This window comes from Meleagris gallopavo, chromosome 9 (genome assembly GCF_905368555.1).
Source record: "Meleagris gallopavo chromosome 9, MGAL_WU_HG_1.1, whole genome shotgun sequence".
Taxonomy (NCBI): domain Eukaryota; kingdom Metazoa; phylum Chordata; class Aves; order Galliformes; family Phasianidae; genus Meleagris; species Meleagris gallopavo.
The window spans coordinates 11,055,766-11,081,217 of NC_139412.1; the positions used below are offsets into that span (position 1 = coordinate 11,055,766).

Sequence of the window (25,452 nt, forward strand, 5' to 3'; positions counted from 1 at the left end):
AAGAAATAAAATGGAAGTGTGAAAAGAGCTGCCTTGCAGCATCGTTTTCTTTACCTGCATGAGCTGAAAACAGCAACACCTCTGCAGCATCCAACTTCATATACTTTATTACTAGAGAAAATACACACATCAAAGTAGTTATAAAAAAAAACAAAGCCAAAATACTCTTGACACGGGGAATTCAATACATGAACGATACAAACATCCACGAGGACCACCATTTCCAAATGCTACTGCATCTCTTCCTCCCTCTGGGCCCTGTATTTTCTCATGCTCTTCTGCAGGCAAGAGCAAAGGACAAATGTTAACAGCAATATATCTGAGCGATTCACCCACCAGTATCACCACATCAGTTTGTGCTGTGACTTCTCCATCCAAATCCTGGAACAGTTGAGGGACCACAAAATGCTCCAAGAACTTCCAAAAGAGACTGAGCCTTTAGTCACCACAATACAAAGGAAGTCAGGCCATGCCTGCCGTGTCCAGCTGCAGGGGTAAGCCCTAAAGACTTTGTGCAAGCTCTGGACTGATCCTGGTCGACGCGTTGAGGAAATAGTGAGAGAAGCCAACCAAGTATGCTATGGGAGGACATGCTCAGCAGCTTAGTCTCCAGTACCATGAGTCTGCTCTCCACCCCCAGCTCCAGCTCTTGGCCACTCTCCTGCTGAAATGTATGTCCTAGAGACAGCACTCAGAACTGGGCAGTCCACAGATTGGCTACAAGGAACCTACAGCTCAGGCTGCAGTGAGTGTTCTGACACTTCTCATGTGGAAGCAAGAAGTTCAGAGGTATTCCCATTTAAGTTAAAAGACAGGAAGTTTGAGAACTCCTTCCTCCGTTACCTGCAGGAATTTCTGCTCCTTAATGCTCCAGCCATAGCAAAAATATAGGCAGAAACACTCATGGGACATCAAGAATTTCTGCTGTACCAACCGGTACCTTCCACTGGAGGACCCACAGGGCTTTGCAAAGACTGACCTGTCCTCTCCTCTTCCCAACCCCAATGGCTGAAGTAGTGGTTTAGGACTTGGAAAACCACAGTCAAACCAATGTCAGGCAAAGAATGCCTGAAAAAGCTATCAGGCTTTTTGTGACAAAAGTTCTCAGTCCCTCTTGACCAAAAAGGTCCCTCAGCTCATCAGGCAACAGTCTCACCTCAAAGGTATCGAGTACGTGTTGGCAAACACCCATCAGGTCGTTCAGCCCTTTGCGGAATGGCTCAACAGCAGGAAGGGACCCTTCAGAAAAGCAGATGAATTAGTGAAATGGGAGGTGGCTGGGGACCTTTCCCTCAACACTGCATGCCCGCTTGGCTGTTCCCACACTGCAGAGAGGCTCTTACATGGGCAACGTATGGGCTCCTGCCAGCCTATCACCAACAGCCCAAGCCCAGAGCTCAGAGCTTAGGTGCTCTAGGCTATAGCCCAGGAGCAGCAAATACTTACCCTGCAGTTAGTCCCATGTTGGCAAAGCCAACAGGCTGAGCAGTAATTATTTTTACAAAGTTAAAGAGTCAGCAAGCACAAGCAAGCAACTTGCTTCCAGGAACTGACTTCTACATATTTGATGCTCAAGGGATCAGCCCCATGGGGAAGGAATGAAATAACAGCATCTCTCTAGGCAGCAGACAAAGCTGCAGAGCATACAGGGTGAGGTGTGTTGGGAGGAACAGGTGACTGCAAGAGGCTCAGAGCTGTCACTGCTACCTATTGTCAGGGGACAAAGTCCTCTTCAGGAGGCAAGTCATTGGGTCAGCACACAGAGTCAGCTTTTCAAGACAGCCTCAGGTCCAAAGCTACAAAACAGCTGAGTAGTTGAAAGAAAAATGAATTATCTTGTTGCAGTTAGGTATGTCAGCACAGTTTCTAAACACCACACTGACTTAAGGGCAGATCAGCTCTGACACTGAACAGCAGATCTATTCTACTTCCAGCACTACAGTTCAGGGCCTGCTGCCAACCAACTCAGACACCTGGGACCAGGCAAGGCCATGGGATCCTCAGGCCTCAGCCGGCAGATGCTGCTCAGCCTTACAGCTGGGAAACAGAAGGGCTACAGCACAAAGCTCAGAGCAGCCTCCCCAACGAAGCAACAGGGCACAGAAGTTGCAGATGGCTAGCACAGAAGAGAGAGAAAAGTGCTTTTCTTTGTTTGCACAACCCACAGCTGAAACCTGACACAAGCAAGGTGAATCCCACAGAAATAGCCAGGCACAAAGAGGACACACACATCCATACCTCTGGTCTGAATGCGGAAGTTGATCTTGCTTTCAGATGGGTGTGTGATGCAGTAGCCACAAAACTCCACATCAGGGCTGTGGTGGGGAGAGAGAGAAAAAGAGCAATGGAAGCCCAGACTGCTCACAGCACATCTCAGCAAAGTCAGAATTTCAGGCCGTCTCAGACCTGCTGGGGCTCAGGATTCTTCTGCAATGACTGAGGGGCTCCCAGGAGGAGTATGCTGAAAGGAAACAGCCTGAATAACGTTATTCACATTCTCCACCTTTGAATTGCAGCTTTGCAAAGCAAGGATATGTCTGGCAAGCTCCTAGCACCACCAACTGCCCAGTGGCAAGTCAGAGAAACTACAGCATCCTCTGCATTTCAGACACACAATTTCCTCCACGATTAACCACCAAGGAGCAGTAAGGACTAGCTATTACCTAAGGGATGGAAAGCTGGAAGCCAAGAAGGTTAAGACAGCCAACAGGACAGCCCCATCCTATGGCACTCAAATGGTAGAATAAGGTAAGCCTAGAGATGGTAGCCAAGATCAACTAAAGGTCATCAGGTAAGTCTGTGGGGGTAAAACAAGTCCAAGATCAGGCCAAAAAGTCAACCCACAGGCCAAGTGAAAGAAACCCAAATTAAACACAACTGAGTGATCACTAGATAGACCTACAATGATAAGAAAGGACTGTGACCAGATCTGTGTAGTCTGTAGCCAAGTACAAGCAATACTATTGCCAAGCTAGGAACTAATGCTCCTGTCATACAGGCAACAACTGGAAGGTGTGAGCTCAAATGAGACTCCTGAACCAATGGGCAGGGTATGGAGATTCCAGGTGAAACCTGTCAGGCTCCTTAAGGCTTGTAAGTGCCCTCTGGGTCCTGATAACAATAAGGAAGAAAAAAAGAAGAAAAAAGCAGCTGATTTGGGGAACAGAAGTCATAGGTGAGGAATCTTTGATATTGTGTCTGATATAAGATCCTAACAGATATATAAGGAGGTGACTTCTGATTACGTGTTTCATTCTAACACCCTGAGGTACAGGTTATGAAAGAGAAGGCTAGAATAGGAGACAAGTGGTCTTAGCAGCACCAGACACTGTAGGAGCTTTACTTACTTTTTCATGACCATGTATCGCAGGGAGTTGCCAAGCGTGTGGTCCTCATCATGCAGCACAAAAGTGACACAGTTTCCATCTGTTCCATCTGCCTGGACCTGCCACAAATCGGGAAAGAAGAGATGCCATAATGTTTTCTGTGGTAATAAAGACCAGGATGCTAGCGAAGAATCTGGCTGATCCCAAGTTACCAGAGGCTGATAAAACTGCATTTGTTTCTCTTTCAACAACCTGCACCTGCCTGTGCAGGGCCTGTTTCTGGGGGATAATGTAGAAATGTTCATTACTGAACCCTGTAACACTAGCAGCAATCCCCTAATTCTGCTGTTTTAGGCTCAGGCACCCAAAAAGTATGAAACTAGCCAGTGTTTCCTAAGAAGCTCAGTTTGGGATCCCATCCAAAGCCAGTGAGCCATCTAATTAATTGCTCAGCTACTAGAGGGCTGCTGATCCCCTGATACTTCCCCATGTTCCACAAAGCCTTGTGTATCCAGATGGCACTGATCATTTCCACTCCTAGCAGCAGAGAGACTTCGAGGCTAAGTGAAGAGCCTGACTGGATGAGAACTGATCTCTTTGCATCCTGCCTCTTGCCAAATCTTCAGCTGCTCCAGTGGTTTTATAACCTCCATGTGGAGCAATGCTCCCCTTCCTCCTCCTGCAGGTACAGCTGCCCCAGGGATCTGACTCAGAAGCTTAGAAAGGAGATGCAGTCTGCTTCCTGCAAAGGAGATCACCCAGATGTTCAGCATGACTCCAGGGCAGGTTCCCGCACACCAGCTGTTGCAGAAGAGCAGATGTGATGCAGCAACATGAGGATGTTGGTCTGATCCAGTCTCTCTTGCCTCCTAGCAATTTGCAATCTACTCTCAAAGCAGTGTTACTGGTGATTAAAATAAAGAGAGGCAAAACCTCCTCTTGACATGGCAAGGCAACGTGTGACTTGTGATGTCTGGAAGACAGCCTGCCTGCTCTCCTGCTTGCTGGACCCAGCACCTTCCCTCCTTCTTCCAAGAAACAGCTGCTAGCCTCAGTTCCTCTTACTGTCGGGCTTTGCAAAGAACTATTTATTAAAATTGTCCTCAAAAGGGACTTTCTTATTCATTAAGAGTAAAGACTTGGATAAGAGCAGGCTAACTTAGGAGGCAGGTGCCTGGCACTACAGGCTGCCTGGCACCCATTTTGCTTCCTGCATTCAGCTGCACTTTAGCTCAGGTGTAAGCGTGCATACGCAAAAAGACATTTATCTGACTGAGAGCAAATCTTTACATCTGAATAACAAAATTGGCATAAAAATAACTTGAAAAATAGGATGCTTGGAGCTTTAGCAGATAGATTTGGGAGCACCAACTTCAGAGTCCTTTCCATAGCTCAAGGAGCTTTTGTATACAGGAAGAAGAGGAATGGACAGGATGCATCTCCTGCATGGTGGCTGGGTCTGCTAGTGGGAGAGAGCAGCAACACAATGAGTTCAGCTGTCTGTGCCTCCTTAGCACAGCGTAAGTACCCCGTGCACTGATCTGGCAGATAAAAGCCAAAGCACAGCTGTTTCACATAGCCATAAGGAACATGTTATGCTGAACCTGTCTGCTTCATCTCATCTTCATCTTCAACTTTATTTCTCTCTTTCCTTTCCTGTGGAGAGTGCCTTGATAGAATTCAGCTCTTCAGCAGGACCGTAAACTTCACTTCTCATCCACTGTCCCACCTAGTCAGATATCTCACTTCTGGCACAGTCTGAGGCTTCAGAGGAAAACCAACGCTTGCCCTGCCAGAACACAACCAGGACAATTACTCCCTGCAGCGTTGGGTCTGTGCCGCGAAGCAAAAGTCTGAGATTTTCCACAAATCTCCTGCTAGAGACTTGCTGCAAGGAGAAGTTCAAAGGCTGCGGACCGAGCGGTTGGGGAGGACTTGGCGCAGGGCTCCTCCGTAAGACAGCAGAGCCCGCCGCCCGCGGCCCGTTATTGTGAGCTGCAGCGCCACCTAGCGACTGCCGTGCGCGGCGGGCAATCAGAGAACGCTCCGAGCTGGAAGGCGCTCGGGATCACCGAGCTCGCTTCCCGCCGCTTGAAAAATCAGACCCTGACTGCTGGATTTTAGCAGCTCTGAGCAGACCCATTCCCCGGCCGCCCCTGACGCCGCTCCGTGCCGTTCCCTCGGGCCTCGCCGCTGTCACAGAGAGCGGACGGCCCGGCACGCTGAGCCCGGCCCCGCGTGCCGCCAACTCCTCAAAAGCGCGGGCCCTGAGGATCCCGCCCAGCTCTGGGCGCCGCATTGCTGCGGTGAAGGCCGAGCCGCGCCCCGCTCCCGCTCCCCGCCACCCCCGAGCCCCGCAGCCCTCACCATCTCCAGCGCGGCCTTCCTCTCGCCGGTCTCCGCCATGCCCGCCGGACTACAACTCCCAGCACACCCCGCGGGGAACTACAGCTCCCATCATGCCCCGCGGCGCCGCGCCGGAAGCGCCTCGCAGTGGGCCCGGCCGAGGGGCGGAGCAGTGGCGGGCGGTGGGCTTCGTTCCCGCGTTTACTTCCTGCCGTGGCGGCCGGCGCGCCCGAGGGAGGCCCGCTGAGGAGCCCCGGGCGTCAGGGTACGGCAGGTGGGGGCGGGGAGGGTCGTTGGCCGCTCGCTGCGCTCTGGCCGTGAGGGCCCGGCCGTGTGCGGCCCGGAGATGGTGGGAAGCGGCTGGTAGCCGCTTTAGGGCTTCGGGCAGGGGATGGCGGGGGCTGTAAGGGTTGGGTGCCGGTGGATGAACGGTTGTTCTTAGGGGCTGGGGTCGCAGGGCGGGTGACGATGCTGTAGCCGTGTGCGGGTGCCCACCCGGCTGCGTTATCTCTGCGGAGAGCTTAGATATCTCGCTGCTTTACCGTCCTGCGCGTTGTGTCCTGTTGCCTTCCGGCAGGTGGGGGTGGGAGAGCAGCGGGGTTACCTCACCCAGCGCTGTGTTCGTGCCGAGGTGCCGCAAACAAGCTGTGTGCTCCGAGAGGAAGCTGAACTTCTGCTCAGCACTGCTCGAACTTGGTGCTCCTCGGGCTTCAAATGCCCGGCTAAGCTGCTGGGCTCACGGTTGGGATAGCAGTTAAAGAAATAACGTGCAGAAGGCAAGGAAGGGTTAAAGGGAAGCTTCAGCTGCTTTCTGCTGAATTCATTGTATTTAAACGATCTTTTTTATTGCAGCTTTCAGAATTGCAACACCTACGTTTGTTTCACACTTAAAGCCAGTAGTAATGTGATGCCCCTTGTTTTCTGTGCAGAGGATTTCTGGAAATACAAGCAGTGACTTCCTCCGTCCCTCTGAGCGCTGAGGCTGTGAATGTTTTGTTCAAGAAGAAGGACTAACAGTTCCCCTTGACTGGTGAGGGCAGCATTGCTGAGTGACAGAGGATAAGCACCATTTCTCTCTCTTGACTTCTTGTTCCAGCTGTGCTGGCTGCATCTAATAGCTTATTCTACACCTTCTGTGAAGTCAGAGCAACAGACAAGTTGTTTTCATCTCACTTGAAAATAATGTTATCTGCTGTGCTTGGGGGCTTCAGTGCTGAAATGTTAAACGCTGCATTGAAGATTGAAGCTATATATTTATCATTCTTTAAGATGTTGCAGGAATTTCTTACCTTCCTGTCAACTGTCAGGGGAGAAAACTTGTAAGCAGCAGCATGCAGCAATTTGCAGCATGACTTGCAATGCTTTAGTAGTCACTGGGATACGAGTGCAACACTCACATCACCTTTGTACATCTCCACTGTCTGCCCAGTGCTTCTGACACAGCCTAAGGAGCTCCTTGGGTCTGTGGTGTTTTCTGGCTGAGGAATGCAGCCTCCTTCCCCTCTCTTTCCTATTTTGGAGCCCTTCCTTGCGATACCTATCTGGTATCCCTGCATGAGTTTGATTCCTTCCTTTTAGGAAGGTTTAGACTTAGTTATTTCCAGCCATCTTTGAGTTAGAAACCAGTTGTTTTCTTTAGGTTATATGAAGGGGCAAAAGGGATTGTATTCTAATGGATTTGATTCCTGACTCTCCTGTAACTGATAAAAAAAGCTGTTTTCTGGCTTTGCAGTGGATTTCTATTAGTAACAAAAGTAATGAATGGTTTCTATAGAATTGGATGTGACACTGTTTGGAGAGAAAAATCTATGCTCACTGCTAATCTGTTTTACTTAAAACATTCTGCTGAAAGCAGAGGAAATGTGACTTACAAAGTAAGTGGTTACTGACTCCAAAGTCAGGCAGAGAGCTGTGAATTCAGAGGTTTTGCTTGGTTTTGCAACTGCTCCTTTGTATTCATGCTGTTCATTGAGTGGCTGTGCTGTAAACAGATTTGTTTCTAGATATTTTTTTTGTCAGTCACCTGATTGCTCAAGAGGCTTAGCTGTGTTTGTTTGTCCCTGGCTGTGACCTGCTGTTCTACCAGTGCCGTCCTGGTTCTCTTGCTGAACTGGACGAAGTATTGCAGATGTCTGTACGCTGGTGGGTCTCATCTGGCATGGCTATATGAACTCTTGTTTTAGCTAATGTTGTTGCAAATCATTGTGCTGCTCACAAATTATTTGGGTTGTGGTGACCAGCTGTTCCTCACTGGTACCTGCTGAAGAGATCAGACCCCTGCTGAAGAGTTGTAACGTGTGTAGAAAACAGAACAAAGTGTATTTTGTGTAGTTAGCATCTTCTGGCTAAAGCAGTCAAAGCTAAGGTGTAGGAGAGGGCACCTTTTCAATTTTTTTTTTTTCCTGGGAAAATGTTTGTGTTCTTTCTCTGTGGCCCTGTCAGAAGAGAATGAGCTGCTGTTCCTTTAATCAGGAGAAACTAAGAACAGTTGCATGGCAGTTAATCATTTCTTTTTGCAAGATCAGAATCAGCCATGTGGGTGCTCTTGTCTCTGATAAACATTTAACTGGAGGTATCAAAGTATAGACAGGGATGGAAAAAACTAAAAACTCGTTGGGTATGTTTTGTGGCTTGTCCTTTCTTCTGCTTTAGTTTCTTCAGGTGGAGGTGGTGGCTCCTGCAGAAAGCTTCCCGAAAGTTACTTATTCCTTTGTGCCTTAACTCTGAGTAATCCCTCTTTCTATTCAGTCCAAATATTCTTATCTTACACGAGTAATAGCAAAGCCTTCAAATTTGTAGAGAGAGGACTTGTGATCAGTAACTCACTCAGCTTGTGCTTAGCTGGAAATAGATGAGTCTTGACTTACTGTCACTTTGTGACCCTCTGAATTGTGTGTCTGTAGCAGTGTGCTTTGAGGAGCTGAGAAGCTTTTGGAGGCCAAGGTCAGCAAAATGTTACTGAAATCTGTGGCTACTTGTCATCCTCTGTGTGGCTGATTTGTGAGGCTAGCTTAAAGAGAAGATGTTCTGGGCTGGCACTTTCTGTCCTTTGTGGCAGGATGTCAGAGATCTCAGTGCTGGGTGTGCCCTCAGGTATTTTGCATTGGTGTTTTTGTGTGTTCAGCAGTCCCTAGGCTTTTCTAGGTGCATTTTTCTGGAGAGAGGTTTGGGTTTTCTGTACAGGGGCAGCTCTAAAGCACTCTAGGCAAGATGAGATCCAGCAGGCTGGCTCAGCGATGCTGGAAGGAAATACTGTGGTTAGATTTGTAAATGGCTTTGCAAATGACGTGGCTCTCTGCTTGTCATATGATGTGCTTTCCAGTTGAACTTGGTGAAGTAGGGAAGAACTGTGTCAGCCTTGCTTTTCTGTATTCTGACTGCCACAGTCTTCAGGTGGATATTGACACTGATTGATCATAATAAGCACCATTTGTTTCTGCCTTCAAAGATCGTCTCCAGAGCTTCTTAGATCCAAAATAATGTGGTGACTTTTTTTTCTGTAACGCTGGCAGACTTGATGTTAGAGGGCATTTGTGAGCCTGCAAGTGAGGGAGGAAACACAAACCCAGCTGGTTTTGTTTTTTGTTTTTTGTTTTTTGTTTTTTTACCTCTGTCTACTGGCATTTTTAAGTCTTTCCATCTTGGAGGGGAGGGTGATCAGTCATGCAAACAGCTGTTTTCACACCCAGTTCTTTCAGCAGCAGTAAAAGGGGACTGCTGGTGTGGACACCCCTCACCCTCCTCCTTCCTGACAATCTTTGTGCGTCAGCTGGATATAAATCTGGTTTAAATCCCTAAGCCATCTTCAGGTGAAGCAGAGACCTAGGTGAGTGTGATGGGAGGGGAAACAAGTGGTGAGTACTTGGGTGCAGCGCAGTGAGGACAAATGAAGTGATCCTGGAAAGAACAGTAGGTAAATGCAACAAGTTGTCTTTGTTCTGAAAATAGGGCTTGCTCTGAGATGGGGTAAATGAGAAGCTTGCCATGCAAAGCAGGTCAAGGGGCTTTCCCTGTATCTCTGGTAGAATTGATATGGTACGTGCAAGGGTGCAAATTTCAAGCCAAGAGGAAGTGAAAGAAGCAGATCAACTTGAGAGGGTCTGCAGCCCCTCTGCAGTGCTCTGGTGCTTCAGTTGTTGGTCCCTTTTAGCAGTACCTGTCAGGAACAGCATTTGCAAAGACTTCTGTCTGCGTAGCACGAGCCTTTCTGTGTGTTCTCTCTTCACCTTTATTGACACTACAAACTCAGTTTTTCTAGAATGCACTTTGCTGGGTGCTATGCTCTGGAACAGTGTTATTTGAGGAAGTTTACTGCTCTGCTTCCTGCTTTGTTTGCTTTGCTCTTGTCAAACTAATCCTTTGCCTTCTGTTCCTATAGATGGTGCTGGTTCTGAACTCACTGGTGCTCCCAGGTGATTAAGTTAAAGTCTGCAGTAAAATCGAGGAGTGTCTTGTCTGAATCAATCCCCAGGTTTATTTTTTTCCTCTCCAGTCTTGATCTCTTATACCTGAGGAGATTACCTGTTGCTGTCCAAGCCTGAATCTATCAGGCAGCAGAACTGTGAACCCAGTGCAGCAATGATATCTTAACTTCATGATCTTGTTAACATCCCAGTGTTTCTTGATCTGTCTTTTCCCTTCTTGCTGTAATCTCTAATCTCTTGTGCTTCAGTCCAAATGAAAGCAGACAGATCTTTCAGTGCAATCACTTCCTTCAGTACCAGACAGGTAGAAAGTTTGACTGCCAGTAGCCTATATTCAGTCTTTCTGCCTGAGGTCTTTGGATCCTGAAGCTAAATCTGTTGTACCTAATTTCTAGAGAAGTCTCTGAGCTATTTGCTTGCAGTGAAGTTGGTGTGTGATCTTTCCAGCCAGAATGCAGAGGTTTCTATGCACAACACAAATCAGGCAATATCAGGGTAGTTAGATGCAAAGGGGAAAATTAGGTATTTTTTTCTTTTTTTTGGTAGGGTCAAAGGTCTTCTATAAGCAGAAAAGAGGCTTATGGATGTACTGAATCAACCAAGCAGATGTCACAGCTGTGGTGTGACGTGGTTTCGCATGTTCAATCTTAGGTCTGTTGTTAGCTCAATCTGATGATACTTGAGCTTGGTTAAGTGTGCCCCTTTATGTGATTGTCCTCTGACTTCACAGAAGTCTGGCTCTCAAACACTTGCATCTTGTAATCTGTATGGTTTGATATATACGCAAGAACGTTGGCTTGTAGAAAGTGTTACTGTAGATAATCAGTCTGCAAATGTTGCTCCCTCGCTTTGAGATCTGCAGATTGTGTGCTCTTATAGAAGTCTTGGTGCATCAGTGAATGTCTCTTTGTAAAAAGTAGACATGCGTGGTGTGACTGATCAAGCAGCAGCTTTTCTGCTCGAGTTTGAAAGCAACCAAGTCCAAGGTACTACTCTTGAACTGAAGTCATCTGACAGAGACAGTGGGCTTGGTCTTTGTGAGGAACTGCTCTTTACATAGCTGCAAGACAACTGTTTCCTTTCTGAAGTGTGTAGCTTGCTGGCTGCCGGCAGCCTCTCTGAGAAGCAAGAAAAACCTGACGGGTTAATTGAAAACAACCAAAAAGAAGCTAGAAATCTGGGTGAAAACAACATAGGTAAAATTCATTATGGGGTCACTGACTGTAAGACAGTGTGCAGTAGCAGTTTAAAGCAAGCAAACCAACTCTTTTGGAGGTGACTGTGGTCTTACCGATATTCTGAACAGAACCTGAAGGGGGAAAAAGAGAGAAGCTTTCTAGTAGCAATATATTGGTGAAGTGTTGATTACATTTATGCTTCCTTCCCTTTATGCTGAGGGCTGAGAAGCTGTTATTGAGACTGCAATGTTTTTTTTCTGTCAAATAACACAAACCTAATTCTTACGGTGTTTTTATTTCCAGATCGCGTGAAGCCATGGCTATTCTTTTTGCTGTTGTGGCGAGGGGCACAACCATCCTTGCCAAGCATGCCTGGTGTGGAGGAAACTTCCTGGAGGTGACAGAGCAGATCCTGGCGAAGATACCTTCTGAAAACAACAAACTGACCTATTCACATGGGAAGTGAGTGATGTTTCCCATCTGGGTATCGGAGCAGAGACTAGCTAACGTGCATGAGGATAGCAGTAAATGGATGTAGCAAAATTCAGTTGTTCTCAGATCAGTTGTGCATCCTGATTGCTTGATGATAAGTCTTACAGGCAGTATCTTTTAGAGTCATCCTGAGGTACCACAAATGCAGTTGCTGGGAGAGAAGGCTTATGCAGATCTCTGACCAGTCCTCGGGTAGCAGTTGGCAAAAAAGAGCATTTGAATGCAATATCTCCTGGCACTGTGCTTCTTCTCTATTGCATATGTGGAGTACAAAAGTTAATGTGCTGCAAATTAACAATAGAACTGCAGAGAACACCGATTTAGCAGTGCTCTGTGTTACTCAGTTCTCTTTTGAGTGCCTTTTGAGTCCATGCTGTTGTGTTAAAGCCATTTTGGCTGCCTGAAGATTCAAAAGATAACAAATCAGGTAGTCTTCTTGTGTCCTTCCCTGCCTTGCAAGTACTAAGAGACCCTGGGGAAGAGCTTTCAGAGGAAGGTGCCTGTTCTTTAAGTACTCTGTGTGCTGAATCATTTTCTACTGTAATTTTAAGGGCAAAGTCATTTCCTTTTGTTTTACCTTTGCCTCAAGTGCTGTTCAACCATTCACAAAACTGAGCTGCAGGAGTGCCACAGTGTTCTTACAGTTGAAAACTTGAATTGTGATAGAGGTTCACTGTTCTTTGGTGGGAACACTGAGAGGTAATTAATCACTGCATCTGTGCCTACAAAGCATGCTGTGAAGTGGATAATCGTTTGCTCACTACTTAAGACTTAATGAGGATTCAACATTGTAATGCTATAATGTGATGGAAAGTATAGCAATAATAGGGGGGTGGCAAAGTCTGTGGTTGCAGCAAGTGAGAACAGGCCCGAATGCAGCAGCTATAGACACAGAAACAAAGGAAGGAAACTTGCTGACCCTTGGAAGAGCTCAGATAGGCAGGGATCTTGAGGAAGATATCGTTACTTCCACTGCCAACCCTTAAATGAAGTCTGGGAAGGGGTGGATCCTGGGCTCCACCCTGTCCTGTCATTCAGGTACATTGCATGCACCTGAGCTCCCCTGGATTGGCCCTGCCTTCCCACCAGGTGCTCAATCACTGCTTCAAGCTGTGACTTAGCATTTCTGCTACAAACACACTGCAGAAGAGCACTCCAGGCACTGAGCCTAGTATCAGTGTCTCCTCTGCTCAAGTCTCTTCTGACAGGTTTTCTATTGACATTGCTTTTCCTGTGCATTTGAAGAACAGCCTCTTTGGTCAGAATCTGTCATTGTTGTTGTTCTATTTTTAAGAACTTCTGGGCCTTTCAGGTAACCTCCAAGGAAAGTCAGCTTTCTAGCATCAGTTGTTCTTAGTGTTCTTCTGTTTCTGCCCTTAAGATTTTTCTATCCTGGGGAGACTTAAAGGCAGTGTTGGAATAAGCTTTACTTCTCCCTTTAGGAAAAGGAACAACAGCTGTAGATAAGGAGCAGCTTTATGCTAAGTTGTTTAAAAAAAAAAAAAGACTGTGTTCTGCCCTTAAAGCTGCAGAAGGCAACTGCAATGCAATGTACACATTACAATGATTTTATTCTAGAATCTGTAAAAGAGGTCTAAATGGTGGTGGAGAGTAGATAGCATCACTTAAAAATTAAAAAAAAAAAAAAAAAAAAGAGGACAGCTAAAGCCAGTGAGCCATCTGCATTGGTTCTGGGTTGGATTTAATACTCTATGAGGTAAGTTGATGGGATGTTGTTTTTTTTCTCGTGGGCCTGGAAATAACAGCTTGGTTTCACTTTGAGAGGAAGATACGGCTTTGAACTGGTGTGCACTGTCTTTCAGGTTAGCCAGAGTTGCATTTAACAAGCATCTGTTTACTCAGCATCTCTCAAAGCATCTTTATGTGAATAAGAGAATGCAACCACATGCTTCAAGCCTGTTTAGCCTGATAGTTGTTCTCTTAAATTCATTTTCTTATTTGACTGCTTTTGTTTTGTAGTCTTTGCAATAAAAACCCAAAGCTGTGCAACATGGCTAAAGAAGCAAGTCACTGTACCAATGAGGTTCATTGAAGCATTAACTTCCTTGTCACTCCACTCAACTGCAGATAATCTCACAAGTTCACTATATGTGGGGTGCTTGTATACAGACAGCAGGATTAGATATAATCTTACCCCCATTTATTATGTCAAGGTGTTTTTTTTTTTCCCCACAAGTAAGTAGGTGGAAGAACATGGAACTGAAGTTTGGCAGCACAAAGTTGCTGTGAAGTGTGAGGTGCTGCAAAGTGCATGATGGCAGTTATTACTTACGTGTAAGTTGTCTCTTATTTAGTGTAGCTGGTAGAAGATAAATGCTTGGCATCTGACAAAGATAGCTGGAGTGTGTTGGCATCTGTGTGACTTGCTGTAGGGTAACTGGAATTTGCTCCTCTTCTTTTTTCCAGCCCCTAAATTCAACACAGATACCAGCATCTTCTCCGTCATCTCTCTTCTTCTTGTGGCAGCTTTTAATGACTTAGGTTTTTTTTTCCCCCCTCTTTGCAGTTATCTGTTTCATTACATCTGCCAAGATAGGATTATATACCTCTGCATCACAGATGACGTAAGTATTTTGGTTACAGCTATTGCACACACAGGCTTTTTATGAGTTTTAGCTTTTTCTGTATATATGTCAATGAGAAATCAATAATGGGTGCTAATTGCAGATGGGTTTTATTCCATTGGAGCTTTTAACTGATGGCAGTGAGAACGCGGCTCTGAAGCCTAGGCCTGAAATTCAAATGCATGTGAATAAGTATCTCTGAGGTTCAGTTCTTATTTAAAGCAAAATCATCTTCCTCACAGGAAAAGATATTAGACACAAAATTAGATCTACATATACTTCAGTAGTATCTGCTTCCAGCTGATGTCCAGGAAGGTGTCTGGAGTCTGGCTGCTGCTAAAAACGCAGAGTAAGCAGCCAAGTCCTGTAGAGTTCCTGTAGAATTATGCACAGCGTGCCTGTCTAAAAATGAATATTTGTGGGTTTTGGACTGGCTATATGCTGCATACACTTCATGATCTGACTGGCTCTGGATGTGGTCTGTTCGTTCTCTCCTAGGACTTTGAACGTTCCAGGGCCTTCAACTTCCTGAATGAAATCAAGAAGAGGTTTCAGACCACGTATGGCTCAAGAGCACAGACAGCCCTTCCCTATGCAATGAACAGCGAGTTCTCCAGCGTCTTAGCTGCACAGCTGGTGAGTTCTGTTGCTAAATGAGATTGCTTTGGCAAGTTAAACTTCTCCTCACAGGGTCTTCCTATATTTTTTCATTTGTACCTAAAGAACCGCACTGAGTTTGTATGTGAATGCAGAGGAATTTACTGCATTCACTGTGTGTTCTCTACAGCTGAGTTGCTTTACTGCTTCTGTGATCAAAAGGGGCTGGGGTTAATAGTGATGTATTCATTATTTGCACTGCATAGCTGAACTTGAGATGAGATCTTAAAGATAGCATTTGAAATCTCAAAGCCAGCTCCAGTTGGCTCTCCATTCCAAGATCTCCTCACTGTTATGAGCAAGATAAATGCATGCTGCTTTTTCAATTGAACTAGGGTTCAAAATTTGAGTATCTAGTAATTCCAAACTGCTCCTTGCTTCTCTCCCTCTTACTTTGTGGTAATCTGTGGCATGCTGCTGGGGTGTGGTAGGGTATTTGTTTACGGTGCTGTTTCATTTTCATGAGGCAAGAACACTGGGCTTGGATCATGGCAGGTTCTGTGTACAGAATCACTTATGTGGATGCAGAAAGGACTTCCATTCCCAAGACAGCAACTTAAAAAAAGAAGTTAGAGTTGTTTAGAGTCTTCTGCTTAAAGTTCATCATGTTTTTTAGAGTTCTTAATTGACAATTTTGTAACTCGAGTGGTGCTTTTTTTGAGACCTGCCTTAAATTAAAAGGAAGATGTCCTTGGAACCTTGGTTTTCAGAGCTTGTTTGCAGGCTGTATCTGGGACAGCTACAGCTGGTACTGTATGCAAGATGTGTAGGAGGCTCTCAGTCTGCTTTGCTGTGGCTGATGTGTAAGCACTGAGGCTGCTGCCCTCAAAGCTTTCCTTTTTCCTGTTCATCTTCTAAAAATGCCAGGTTTGGAGACATTCTGGATGCAGGAGAGGAGGTCCTTTGGTCACCTGGCAGCACAACTGGTGTAAGGGCAGAAACCAAGCAAACTTGTAACACTCACCAGCAGTAACAGTTGTGTTTTGGGGTGGAAGGTGAAGGGAGGATGTGCACTTGTGCTGTTGCTTCTTGAAGGTTGTATTGGATGTTATGAAAGGAATCAGTTGTGCTGGTATCGTCAGGGATGAACGGAGGTGATTCATAGCTCGTGAGGTTGCACATCCTGCACTGCAAAATCTGTTCTTCAACTTATGCAGTAGGCAGAAAGCAATGAATAATAAAGCCAGCATGTCTTCAGAAGAGCCCATTGGATTGTGTGTAATAAATTAGATATTCAGTCCTATCACAGATAGGAAGTTAGCTTTTTCCTCTACCAGCCCTTGATGTGTGGAAACAGAAACTACACAAAGTGATGATTCATCAAAATATAAGCAGTTTTTGGCTGGAATCAGCTTAATGCTCTGCCTTATCAGAAGAGCCAGGCGGTGTTCAGGGCCATGGTGGTGTTATCCCTCTAAAAATCCCAGCATTTTCATTTCTCTAAAGCATGAAGTAGAGCTGCTTACCTTAGCTTTTGCATATTGATGAAATCCAGGCATCTAATAATTCTTAATCCAAGTTAAATGATGGCGGAAAGCTGTTCCCCCAGCTTCTGAAGATTAGAGCCCTAACGATCTCGTGCTTTGTGTAGTGGGAGAACAGGACTGCTATCAAGGTGGTTACAGAAGTTACTGAAGGAGTTTAACTGGTGTGATGCTGAGTGTAGAGATCATGTGACATTCAGAGATTGTGCTGTTACTCAAGCACATCACACACATAATGTTGAAAAGGGAGGCCATGCTTCCAGTAAAACCAGTGACCAGCTCAGGTAGCATGCCAGTTCTGCAACTTCTTCTAAAGCCAAACTTCTTTGTTTTTCATTTTTTAAAGGAACTGTTACTTTCAGTGCTATACCCATCAGTTATGACATGAGTATGTGAATGCTGTTAGAGCACTAGGCTTTTGCTTCCCATGTGTTCAGAAATGGATGCAAAGTGAACACTTATTCAGGAGAAGATTGGGGTTTAAGAAGCCATGTGGGTTGTCACCAAGTACAGCAGAGACAAGTCCTGGCCACTACTGTCAGCAGGTCTGTTCAGATGGCTTCTTCTTAGGAGGTGCTTTGTGAAGCCTTCAGATACAACTGTGGCAGCTGCAAGTTCAGAGCAAGACAAAAGTTCATCCATGAGTTTTGTGAGAGATACTTGTTCCTTGGGGAGGTGACCTAGGGAGCAGGACAGTAGGAGCTGTGGCTGGTGATGCTTGACTTCAAAGGACCTCTGAGGACAGCAGACTTAGTCCCAGAATAGCAGAACTTACTTAGACAATATTGATTTCACCTCAATTCCCTTCCTTTCATTCTGAAACCATTGTGAGACTCCTTTTAACCTGGGGATGTTGGTTAGCACTTCTCCCACCTACCAGCTCACCACAGGTTCACTTGTGGTCCCAAAAGCTGCTTACGTCTGCTTTACAGGAAGAGCAGTTAGGCAACTCTGACCATTTTAAACACCTCATGTGGTTCTTCCATTTTGCAGTCCCTCTTCACTCTTGCTGGAGCTCCTGCTTGATGCTCACTTACAGATACAGATGCATTCTGTCCTGCTTGTGTAATCACGGGGCTCTTTATGTTTTATAGAGAAGTAGAGAGGATTGTGTAAAGCTGTGATCAATTACAAAGACAACAGAAGGATGTCTGGAGTGGGAACAGTGAGTTAACTTCCCTTGCTACAAATGTGATTTAACTTCCTAAAGAGGCTGTTACTCCTGGATTCTCTGGAAGTTGCAGGCACTTGTCTGCTGCACAACTGCTGCAGTGCAGGAGTAGGTGGGCACGTGTGACCTGTGAGGGGCTGACAAATTGGATTTGGGTGTCTCACACAGTTGTAGATGTCTCAGGTAAATTGGAATCTCAAATGTATGTCCTCTGCCCTGCACAGTAAGGAACAGGAGATTCCTTTTTTGTGTGAAGTGCTATGTTGAGGATCCTTGTTTTCACTGACTGTTCATTTGTTACAGAAATACCACTCGGAGAGCAAGGGCACTGACCAGGTAGCAGAGACACAAGCCCAAGTTGATGAACTTAAAGGAATCATGGTTCGAAACATAGGTATCTGGCTTGTTCTTGTGCCATGCATGCAGCATTCCATTCCACCAGAATGGTGATCCTGCAGGGAGACTTACTGAGAGTGGAGCTGGTGGTGGGCTGTCCTCTCCTAGCAATGGTTAAAGGGGTTGGGGAGCTCTGAGTTTGCAGTCCACTACTTGTGTTGGACGTGGTGAGAGCACAGCTTGGTGGGAACTTGCACAGCTTGCACTGAGGTGCAGTGTGCTCTGGGTTTTGTCCCTGTCGCTGCTGCCTTCCTGCAGCTGCTATGAGGAAAATGCTTCTCAGCATTTTGTCCAGTTGGACTTTGGGACAAATCTGACCACTTAAAGACCTAGATGTGGAACTGACCAAAATTGAGTGGATTTAGTGCCAGAATGTGATATTGCTCCTTAAGCACCACTGCTTTGAAATCTCAGAAAGGTTGAGGGCTATTTATCATTTCAGAAACCACTGCCAGGAGCTCCTCCTGGCTTTCAGCTGAGCTTTGGGTATTAGAAGCAGCTTTTCGTGCTGGGATTCTACTTACAGATTGGGATTTTTCTCTTTCTCCAGACCTCGTAGCACAGAGAGGAGAGAAGCTGGAGTTGCTGATCGATAAAACAGAGAATCTCGTGGATTCTGTAAGTTTGGGGAAGAACTTTAAAATGGGGAATTAGTGGTCCTGCAGCTGTTCTGCTCATCAAAGAGCATCATCTAAAGCCCCTATTAAACAAACATTAAAGCACCTTAAAGTAACGTTTCCTTGTGTTAGAAACAAGTCCTGTCTTATTTCCCCCCCGCATGGCTGTTTAACCAGCTACATGTCAGCCTTGCAGCTCCTTAACAGGATGAAGGGGTAAAGTAAGTGAGAAATTACTAAGTCATCACACTGAATGTAACTATAAAGCATATGTTGTCTGGTCAAGTGGCCTACATATAGCCTGGAAGTTTTCCTGACTATTCCCTGGAAATCCCTAGACCTGATTCAGCATCTTCTGTGGGTCCTAGCTTGGGGCCTGATTCCTTTGGCGCCCTCAGATGCAGTCCTCAACCCTATAGATTGCCAGTATGTGCTGTATGGGACTGATGGATATGTATACATTTCAGAGCTGGCAAAAATATTGTCATGCTTTAGAGAGATGAGCTAGAGGTGCTTGCAATTACCCAGCTGGGAATACTGTCCTCCTGCACTGAGTGTTTGAACCTCACTACTTCAGGTGGTGGCAGTAAGTAGTCTAAGCTCAGGTAATGCCTTAGACAAAAGGACTGGAATTCCTTCTTCAGTTAGTCTGAAGTCACATGTGCTTACTGTGAATATTTGTTGTTGGAAACAATGCAGAGAATGAATGAATGGAATGTGGTGTTAGTTTGAATGTCTTACAGCTCATTGGTGAGTCCTTGGAAATTCAGGTTGAAGTTTTCAAGAGTAGTGAACCAGTTTATCACTCCCACATGAGTCTTTACTACCAGAGTGGTGTACCCAAAGATCTTTCTCAGCAGCAGCAAGGTCTTCCTTTTGGCAGAGAGGTCTGAAGAAGCCAGTACTCAAAGCAGTCCTGACCTCTGGAGAACTGGTCTGGGCTGAGATATGAGGGGTGTTGCTGCAGTGTCTGTGCCAGGACAGTTGTCAGTAGCCAGTACTCTGCTTCCATACCTAGAAACTGCACAGTTAAGTGAGAGAAGTGTTTCCAGAGTTCGGTTAGTAACTTAACATGGAAGTCAGCGTTGAGTTGAAATTACATTAATAGAGACGCAGCTCTGCTTGATGTCTCGCTTGAAAAGTCTGGGAGGTGCTTTGTGGAGAAAGCCTGAAAATAACCAGCAGAGTGTGCTGCTGAGTTGGCTCAGTCTGGATGCTGCAGCCTTTCTGTGTGCAGGTATCTCTGCATGAGCTGCTCCGGAAAATGACGGGGGTGAAATTCTGGTATTAAAGGAGTTACTTTTGTAGCTAGAGTAGAACTGATATTGAGTGTAAGAACAAAGATCAATAATTACTTACATATTTTTTGAGTACTTCAGTTCCCCAAAGCTTGCAAGTCAAAGGAGAACACATCCAGAAGTAGTCCAGGGTAAACTAAACCTTGTGGGCAGCTGACAGACCTGATGATGTCCTATGCCCAATTTTTCCCAAGCTGACTTCTGGAAAGTACAAACCCAAGCTGGTTCTAGATTCAGTATTACTTCTGTTGTTTGGGTTTCATTTATCTTGCCCTTAAAGTAGCATAGGAGATAACTTTCCCTTGATGCCAGTTTGGCTTTGCATTATTGTAACTGCAGGAGTTAAATGGATCTGGAGGAGATAACTACAGAGGTTTGGTTTATTAGGGAAGTAGGGTGGTATGGGTATGGGCCTCTTCATCTGGCTGCTTGGGATGCAGCTTTCTCTGCAGTAGATAATGGAATAAAACAGCTGTTTTACTTTCTCTTCTAGTCCGTCACTTTCAAAACTACCAGCAGGAACCTTGCTAGAGCCATGTGTATGAAGAACCTCAAGCTTACCATCATCATAATCATTGTATCAATTGTAAGTATGGAGCATAATAACCTTTAGCTCTTAAGACAAGCTTAGCTACTGGAAAATGCTAATAGTGTACTGCTGTCATCAAACCTGCACTAACTCATACTTGGTATGGTCTTAGCTCTAAAACAAGTGTTTTTAAAGTTTTCTGTGAGATATGGAGAAAGGAGCATTGTGGCAGGCAGTTTTTCTTGTCAAGGTGATTGAAAATGTTTTCTTGACAACTTTGTCTAGCTTACAGATGCTTGCTGTAGTAACACCTGCCCTGCTGACTCCTTAAAAGTTAAGGCATTGACCTCGTGGCTCCTCTACGTGTATTGGCTTTCTAGGCCTTATTCCTTTTGGTACTTATTACTTAGCTTGGAATAGCTTACCTCCAGCCTCTAGTGAATGTGAACAGCACTAACATGAGGATGCTGAAGTATAATTTCAGATTGGGTGTGTGAAGTACTTTGTCACCACTGAAGACTTTGCTGGAGGAAAATTCTCATCCTGTTGCTGGATGGACATGGAGAAAGAAGTCTTAGTGTGAAGTTCTGGAGGACATTTGACAAGTTATTTTAGGGTGCTTATAACCTGGGGTTTTCAGACTTGTCTTTTGATACCAGGCCACGTCACCAGTTGACTTCTGAAGGACAGGATTCTCCATTGAAATCATTTGTTTTCTTTCCCCAGGTTATCATCTATATCATCGTATCAGCTGCCTGCGGTGGGCTTGCGTGGCCAAGCTGTGTGCAGAAGTAACCAGAGACAGCTGGTGCTGGTCAGTTGGAGATGAGAATCACAGCAGTGTGAAGAAGTGACCTACAGAATAACTCTTAATCTTTCACTACTGACACCTTCTCATTCTTCATCCCTCCAGGACTTCAGACTTTCTGCCTTATCACCCCAAACAGGCCCAGCCGGTTGCTGCTTCCGTGCAGCTGTAACCTCAAGAATGGGCTGTTTTAAATTACTTGAAGGGATTTTTTTCTTTTCTGTCCCGCCTACAACCTTCTCAGCTAGCTGGTACCGCCAGCTCTGGAGGGTACACGCATGCTTGTCCATGTGTCCATGCAGCTTTGCACTTTCATGTGAGTGTGCAAGTGGAGAACAGCTCTGCTAGCAACTGTCCTACCCACGAGGATGACACTGGAGGATAGTTTGAGGTGGGCTGAGCCAAGCTAATGGGAGAGCCACAAGATGGGTGTATTTCCATTTTCCACAGACCGTAGAGATCAGGTGCCCCTCCCTGCACATCTGGCCTCTTGTAGTGGCTCAACATGTAGGGGTTGCAAGTGCAATATTAGTAGTAACAAAAAGAATGGCTTTGGGGCTGGGGCTTTACGCACTGTAAGATGTAGGTGTTGCTTCTGTATGAAATCTCCCTTTTCCTGGTGGTCTTTCAGCAGTTGGTAGGAGGGTGATAGGTCACCTCAGCATTTTGAAATGCCTCCTCTTGACCATCATTTTTTTTCTCCTTCTTCCCCTTTAATTTGTGGTTAAAATAATACAGTAAAGAAGATAGTTCTGTATAGTTAAGGTTGCAGTAATGCATATTCTTTGTCATGTTATTTCTCCTGTTCTTCTGAGGGTGAACTAAAATGAGTACTAACATTACCACTTGCTAAAGTGAAAATGGGAGCCGATCAAGGCTGATGTATTAATCAGGCTTGATAAGGTGTCATATATTGGCTGCTTGTGCTTCTACTCTGAAGGTTTGTGCTAAAATGACAGAGAAGGACAGAAGGTTGAAGTTAAATGGATTGTTCCTTTCTCTGTAGTCTGAAGCAGAAAAGGCCTTTCAGATGTAGTAACAGCTACTCATGCTGGGGGGAAAAAGAAACAACACAAAAAAAAACACCACCAAAACTCCAAGGCTTATTACCAACTGTAGGATTGGGTACTCTGGTAATGTGCTGCTATCAAGTGTGTACCTATAGGGACTACTTTGCCTGGTGCTGGAAGCTGTGATTACCATGTTTCTGTCCCATCAGGCCACCCTTGGGAAGGTGCTGCACAGCAAATGTGTAGGGCAGCACTGTGGCTGGATGTGCCAGCAGCCTGGGAACAACTGAAATCTGGCGCAAGTATCAGATGGTCTGATAAGGAAGCTGCACTGCTTTGGTCTGGGGAACTGACAGTGAATGAAAGCTGTGCAGGTACAGGAAACTGAGGCTCAGTTTGGTGACTAAACTCCAGCACTTGGTGCCATGGGTTCCCTGAGCCCTGCAACACAGGCTTGCCAGGCAGGGCAGTGACATTCAGTGGCTGCTCCTTCATGTGACTTTCCTGGTGTGTTACACTTTCCAGCAGGTGCCAGGTAAAGCTTTCCTATAAACTTGCATGGTTCTTTGGATGTGACTTCGAGGCTAAAACTTAACTAATGGTAATCAAACCTTCATAGCCAGAAAGGGCCAACTGATCAACACTGTGGCCTGTTTGTACCCTGCATTAATACACTGTAAAGCAGAGAAAGACTTTGTCTTACCTGGAAGTGGATGTGAAGGAGAGCTCTTCATCTCCTCCTTACCCTTACAACCACCTACAGCTCAGTGTACAATTGTGCATGTTTTAGGGACTGTTGATGTTACTGTGTTAATTTCTATGATTTGTTGTCTTATGTACAAACACTTTTTAAAGATTTCCTCTCCTTTTAAAGGATGCACTGAGGCATTAGTGTAAAAACAAAATTAACCTGGGTAAATAAAATTACTGTACAGAAAGGAGATCTGCTTAGCTGTGTGAAAGGCTGTCTGGCACTGGATGTAGGAGCTATTTGGAAACCAGTGTGCACCTGGGGTGTGGGTCTCCCTGTGCACTGCTGCAGCTTCCAGCTTTGTGTCTCCCTCTGTGGCTGCTTGAGAAAGCATGTGGGGAAACCCTGCTGTGACACAGCTCCTGCAAAGGCTGTGTTATCTCAGCTTTGAGAGGATTTTGACTTAGCTTTGATGCAGATGGTAGAACCTATCATGACTTGACAGTGGCTTTATTTATGTATTTATGGTGAGGGGAAGAATCTGTTTTTCCTTGGTTTTAGCTCACAGTATCTATGAGTACCTAGGACAGAGATGCTAAAAGATGCATGGGATGAGATGCCTGCTTGCTCAGTTCATGTGCAGGGGTGGAGGGAACATAAAAGGAAGTGATAAGGCAGTAGTGGTGTTATTTGAAAGCTACATTACAATCTGAGAAATTGTTTTAAGGCAATTTTCAGTGACTTAAGATGAAATCCCACTGTCCTGAGCACAGTCTTTCTTTTCTCTAGTCATAGTGGGGAAGACCCTACCTTCCTGGAAGAGGTCCCTGTGCTGTGCCAGACCGATTCAGTGCAGCAGCTGCTAAGCTCACTGTCTTGCTCTTCAGCCTCTGTGTTTAAAAATAAAAGTTAAACAGAGTTTAGTAGCTTTTCATCTACCTCAGGAATGTTAAATAGGTGTTGTAGTGTTAGGTGTTGGATGTAGGCTCATGAGGGAGTTAGATTTCCTCTTCAACTTGCAGCAATTGTTCAAGTTCAGTGAATAGTTATCGTGGTTAGAGGTAAAGAAACACTGCATCTTAATGATGGCTGCTAGGGCAGAACATGAAAGGAAATCACCCGGTATGAAAATGTCTAAGGGAATGAAGGGATTTATCCTGAATTAACATCTCATTAGTTTGGTAGCATTTACAGAGCTGAGTATTCTGTGTAGCACTTTTGATTTATGGACCAAAAGCAGAGGGCTGTCCTTCCTCAGAAGAGAGCCATCCTCAAGTGCTTGTCAGTGTCAGGCTATATTTAAAATGCCCATGACTTTGAGCAGAAGCTAATCTCAGAATGAGACCCTGCTTAACTTTCTTGCTTGCTTCTGTATTAGCCTCAGGTCTGTCTAGAAATGTCTACAGCAGCAGTTTGATATGTACATCTGTCTTGCAGCTCTCATAAAAAGAATATCACATGCCTGATAAGATTTAACTAGAATACAATGTTGAAATATTTAAACACTTCCACTACTTCAGAAAGCTTTCGTTCTTTACTTTTCCTTAAGTACCTGATTGAATAGTAGCAGCTGTCTCAACTTCAGAGACTGCAGAAAAATGTCCTGCATGGAAAATGCAGACGTGTTCCTACCTTTGTACAGACCATAATAAAACTCTCAAACAATAGAAAAGTCTAAATGAAATGGTGCTAGTCTCTTATTTACTGTGCCAGTGCACAGAAAGGTGAGCTCAATACAGTGAGTTTCCAGCTCTTCCACCAGGCAGAAGTGCTTAAGAACCTTCTGCATGAAGGAAAAGCTTCAAGACAGTGCTAGCAACCTTCAGGGCTTTAGCATGGAGCAGTGAGAAGCCTCTTTGTCTACTAATGGTCATCTCAGACACTTTAAGAGGTGACAGGAAGGGAAGTGTTGGGAGAAGGAGAACTCAGTCACATCTGTATGTCTTATGAGCAGTTACATGAGCCTTCCTTTTTGTCCTTTCGCTAGCTGGAATTGGTTTCAAGACTTACAGGGGTATGTGTTGTTTTTTTTCCTTCCCCCAGGGTTTAGCAGTTGTTCTAAAGTGGAAGGGAATTATTTCAGCTTCAGGGGAATTATGGTATTCGGCTAATAGTGTAACAAAAAGAACTGTTGTTACTTCAGTTCTCATTAGCTTCCAGATATCTCTTTCAAGAGGTAATAACTGTGGTCTCAAAGTTTACACGCCTGCCAAAGGCTGCTCTTGTGTAATTCTTCTCTCATCCCCTTACACAGAAAAGTCAGCTTATAGTGTAGTCAGTTCTGTGCCTGCATTACCTTCTAGGTGCACTAACTGTTCAGTAGTGGAACACATACATGAGACTAGTCTGGAGCTCATGAATTTAATACAGCTGTCTTTTTTAAAGCAAACACTGCAACGAGGTCACTGCAAAGCCTAACTGGCTTCCAAGTTGCAAGTAC

The 25,452-nt window shown here is 45.2% G+C and overlaps 2 protein-coding genes across 6 annotated transcripts; one reads left to right on the forward strand and one right to left on the reverse strand.

The window, feature by feature from the left end:
- Nucleotides 1-84: 84 nt before the first annotated feature.
- Nucleotides 85-5,827, reverse strand: LOC100546203 (DNA-directed RNA polymerases I and III subunit RPAC2-like). Of its 2 annotated transcripts, XM_085230887.1 has the most exons (5): nt 5,694-5,826; nt 3,348-3,445; nt 2,239-2,315; nt 1,157-1,239; nt 85-278 (listed from the first exon to the last, which is right to left on the reverse strand). In XM_085230887.1, the coding sequence occupies exons 1-5, from the start codon at nt 5,730-5,732 to the stop codon at nt 231-233; spliced, it is 345 nt and encodes a 114-aa protein (XP_085087013.1). In that variant the 5' UTR covers nt 5,733-5,826; the 3' UTR covers nt 85-230. The 2 variants fall into 2 exon arrangements, with proteins under 2 accessions (XP_085087013.1, XP_085087012.1); XM_085230886.1 differs by lacking the exon at nt 85-278 and having other exon boundaries at nt 285-1,239; nt 5,694-5,827.
- Nucleotides 5,801-24,696, forward strand: VAMP7 (vesicle associated membrane protein 7). 4 transcript variants are annotated; one of them, XM_085230883.1, is made up of 9 exons: nt 5,801-5,937; nt 6,602-6,702; nt 11,578-11,736; nt 14,294-14,351; nt 14,850-14,987; nt 17,967-18,057; nt 18,610-18,677; nt 20,468-20,560; nt 21,230-23,262. In XM_085230883.1, exons 3-9 carry the CDS (start codon nt 11,591-11,593, stop codon nt 21,296-21,298), a joined length of 663 nt encoding a protein of 220 aa, XP_085087009.1. In that variant the 5' UTR covers nt 5,801-5,937; nt 6,602-6,702; nt 11,578-11,590; the 3' UTR covers nt 21,299-23,262. The 4 variants fall into 4 exon arrangements, with proteins under 4 accessions (XP_085087009.1, XP_085087010.1, XP_085087011.1 ...); XM_085230884.1 differs by having other exon boundaries at nt 5,806-5,937; nt 6,525-6,702; XM_085230885.1 differs by lacking the exon at nt 6,602-6,702 and having other exon boundaries at nt 5,812-5,937.
- Nucleotides 24,697-25,452: the final 756 nt, after the last annotated feature.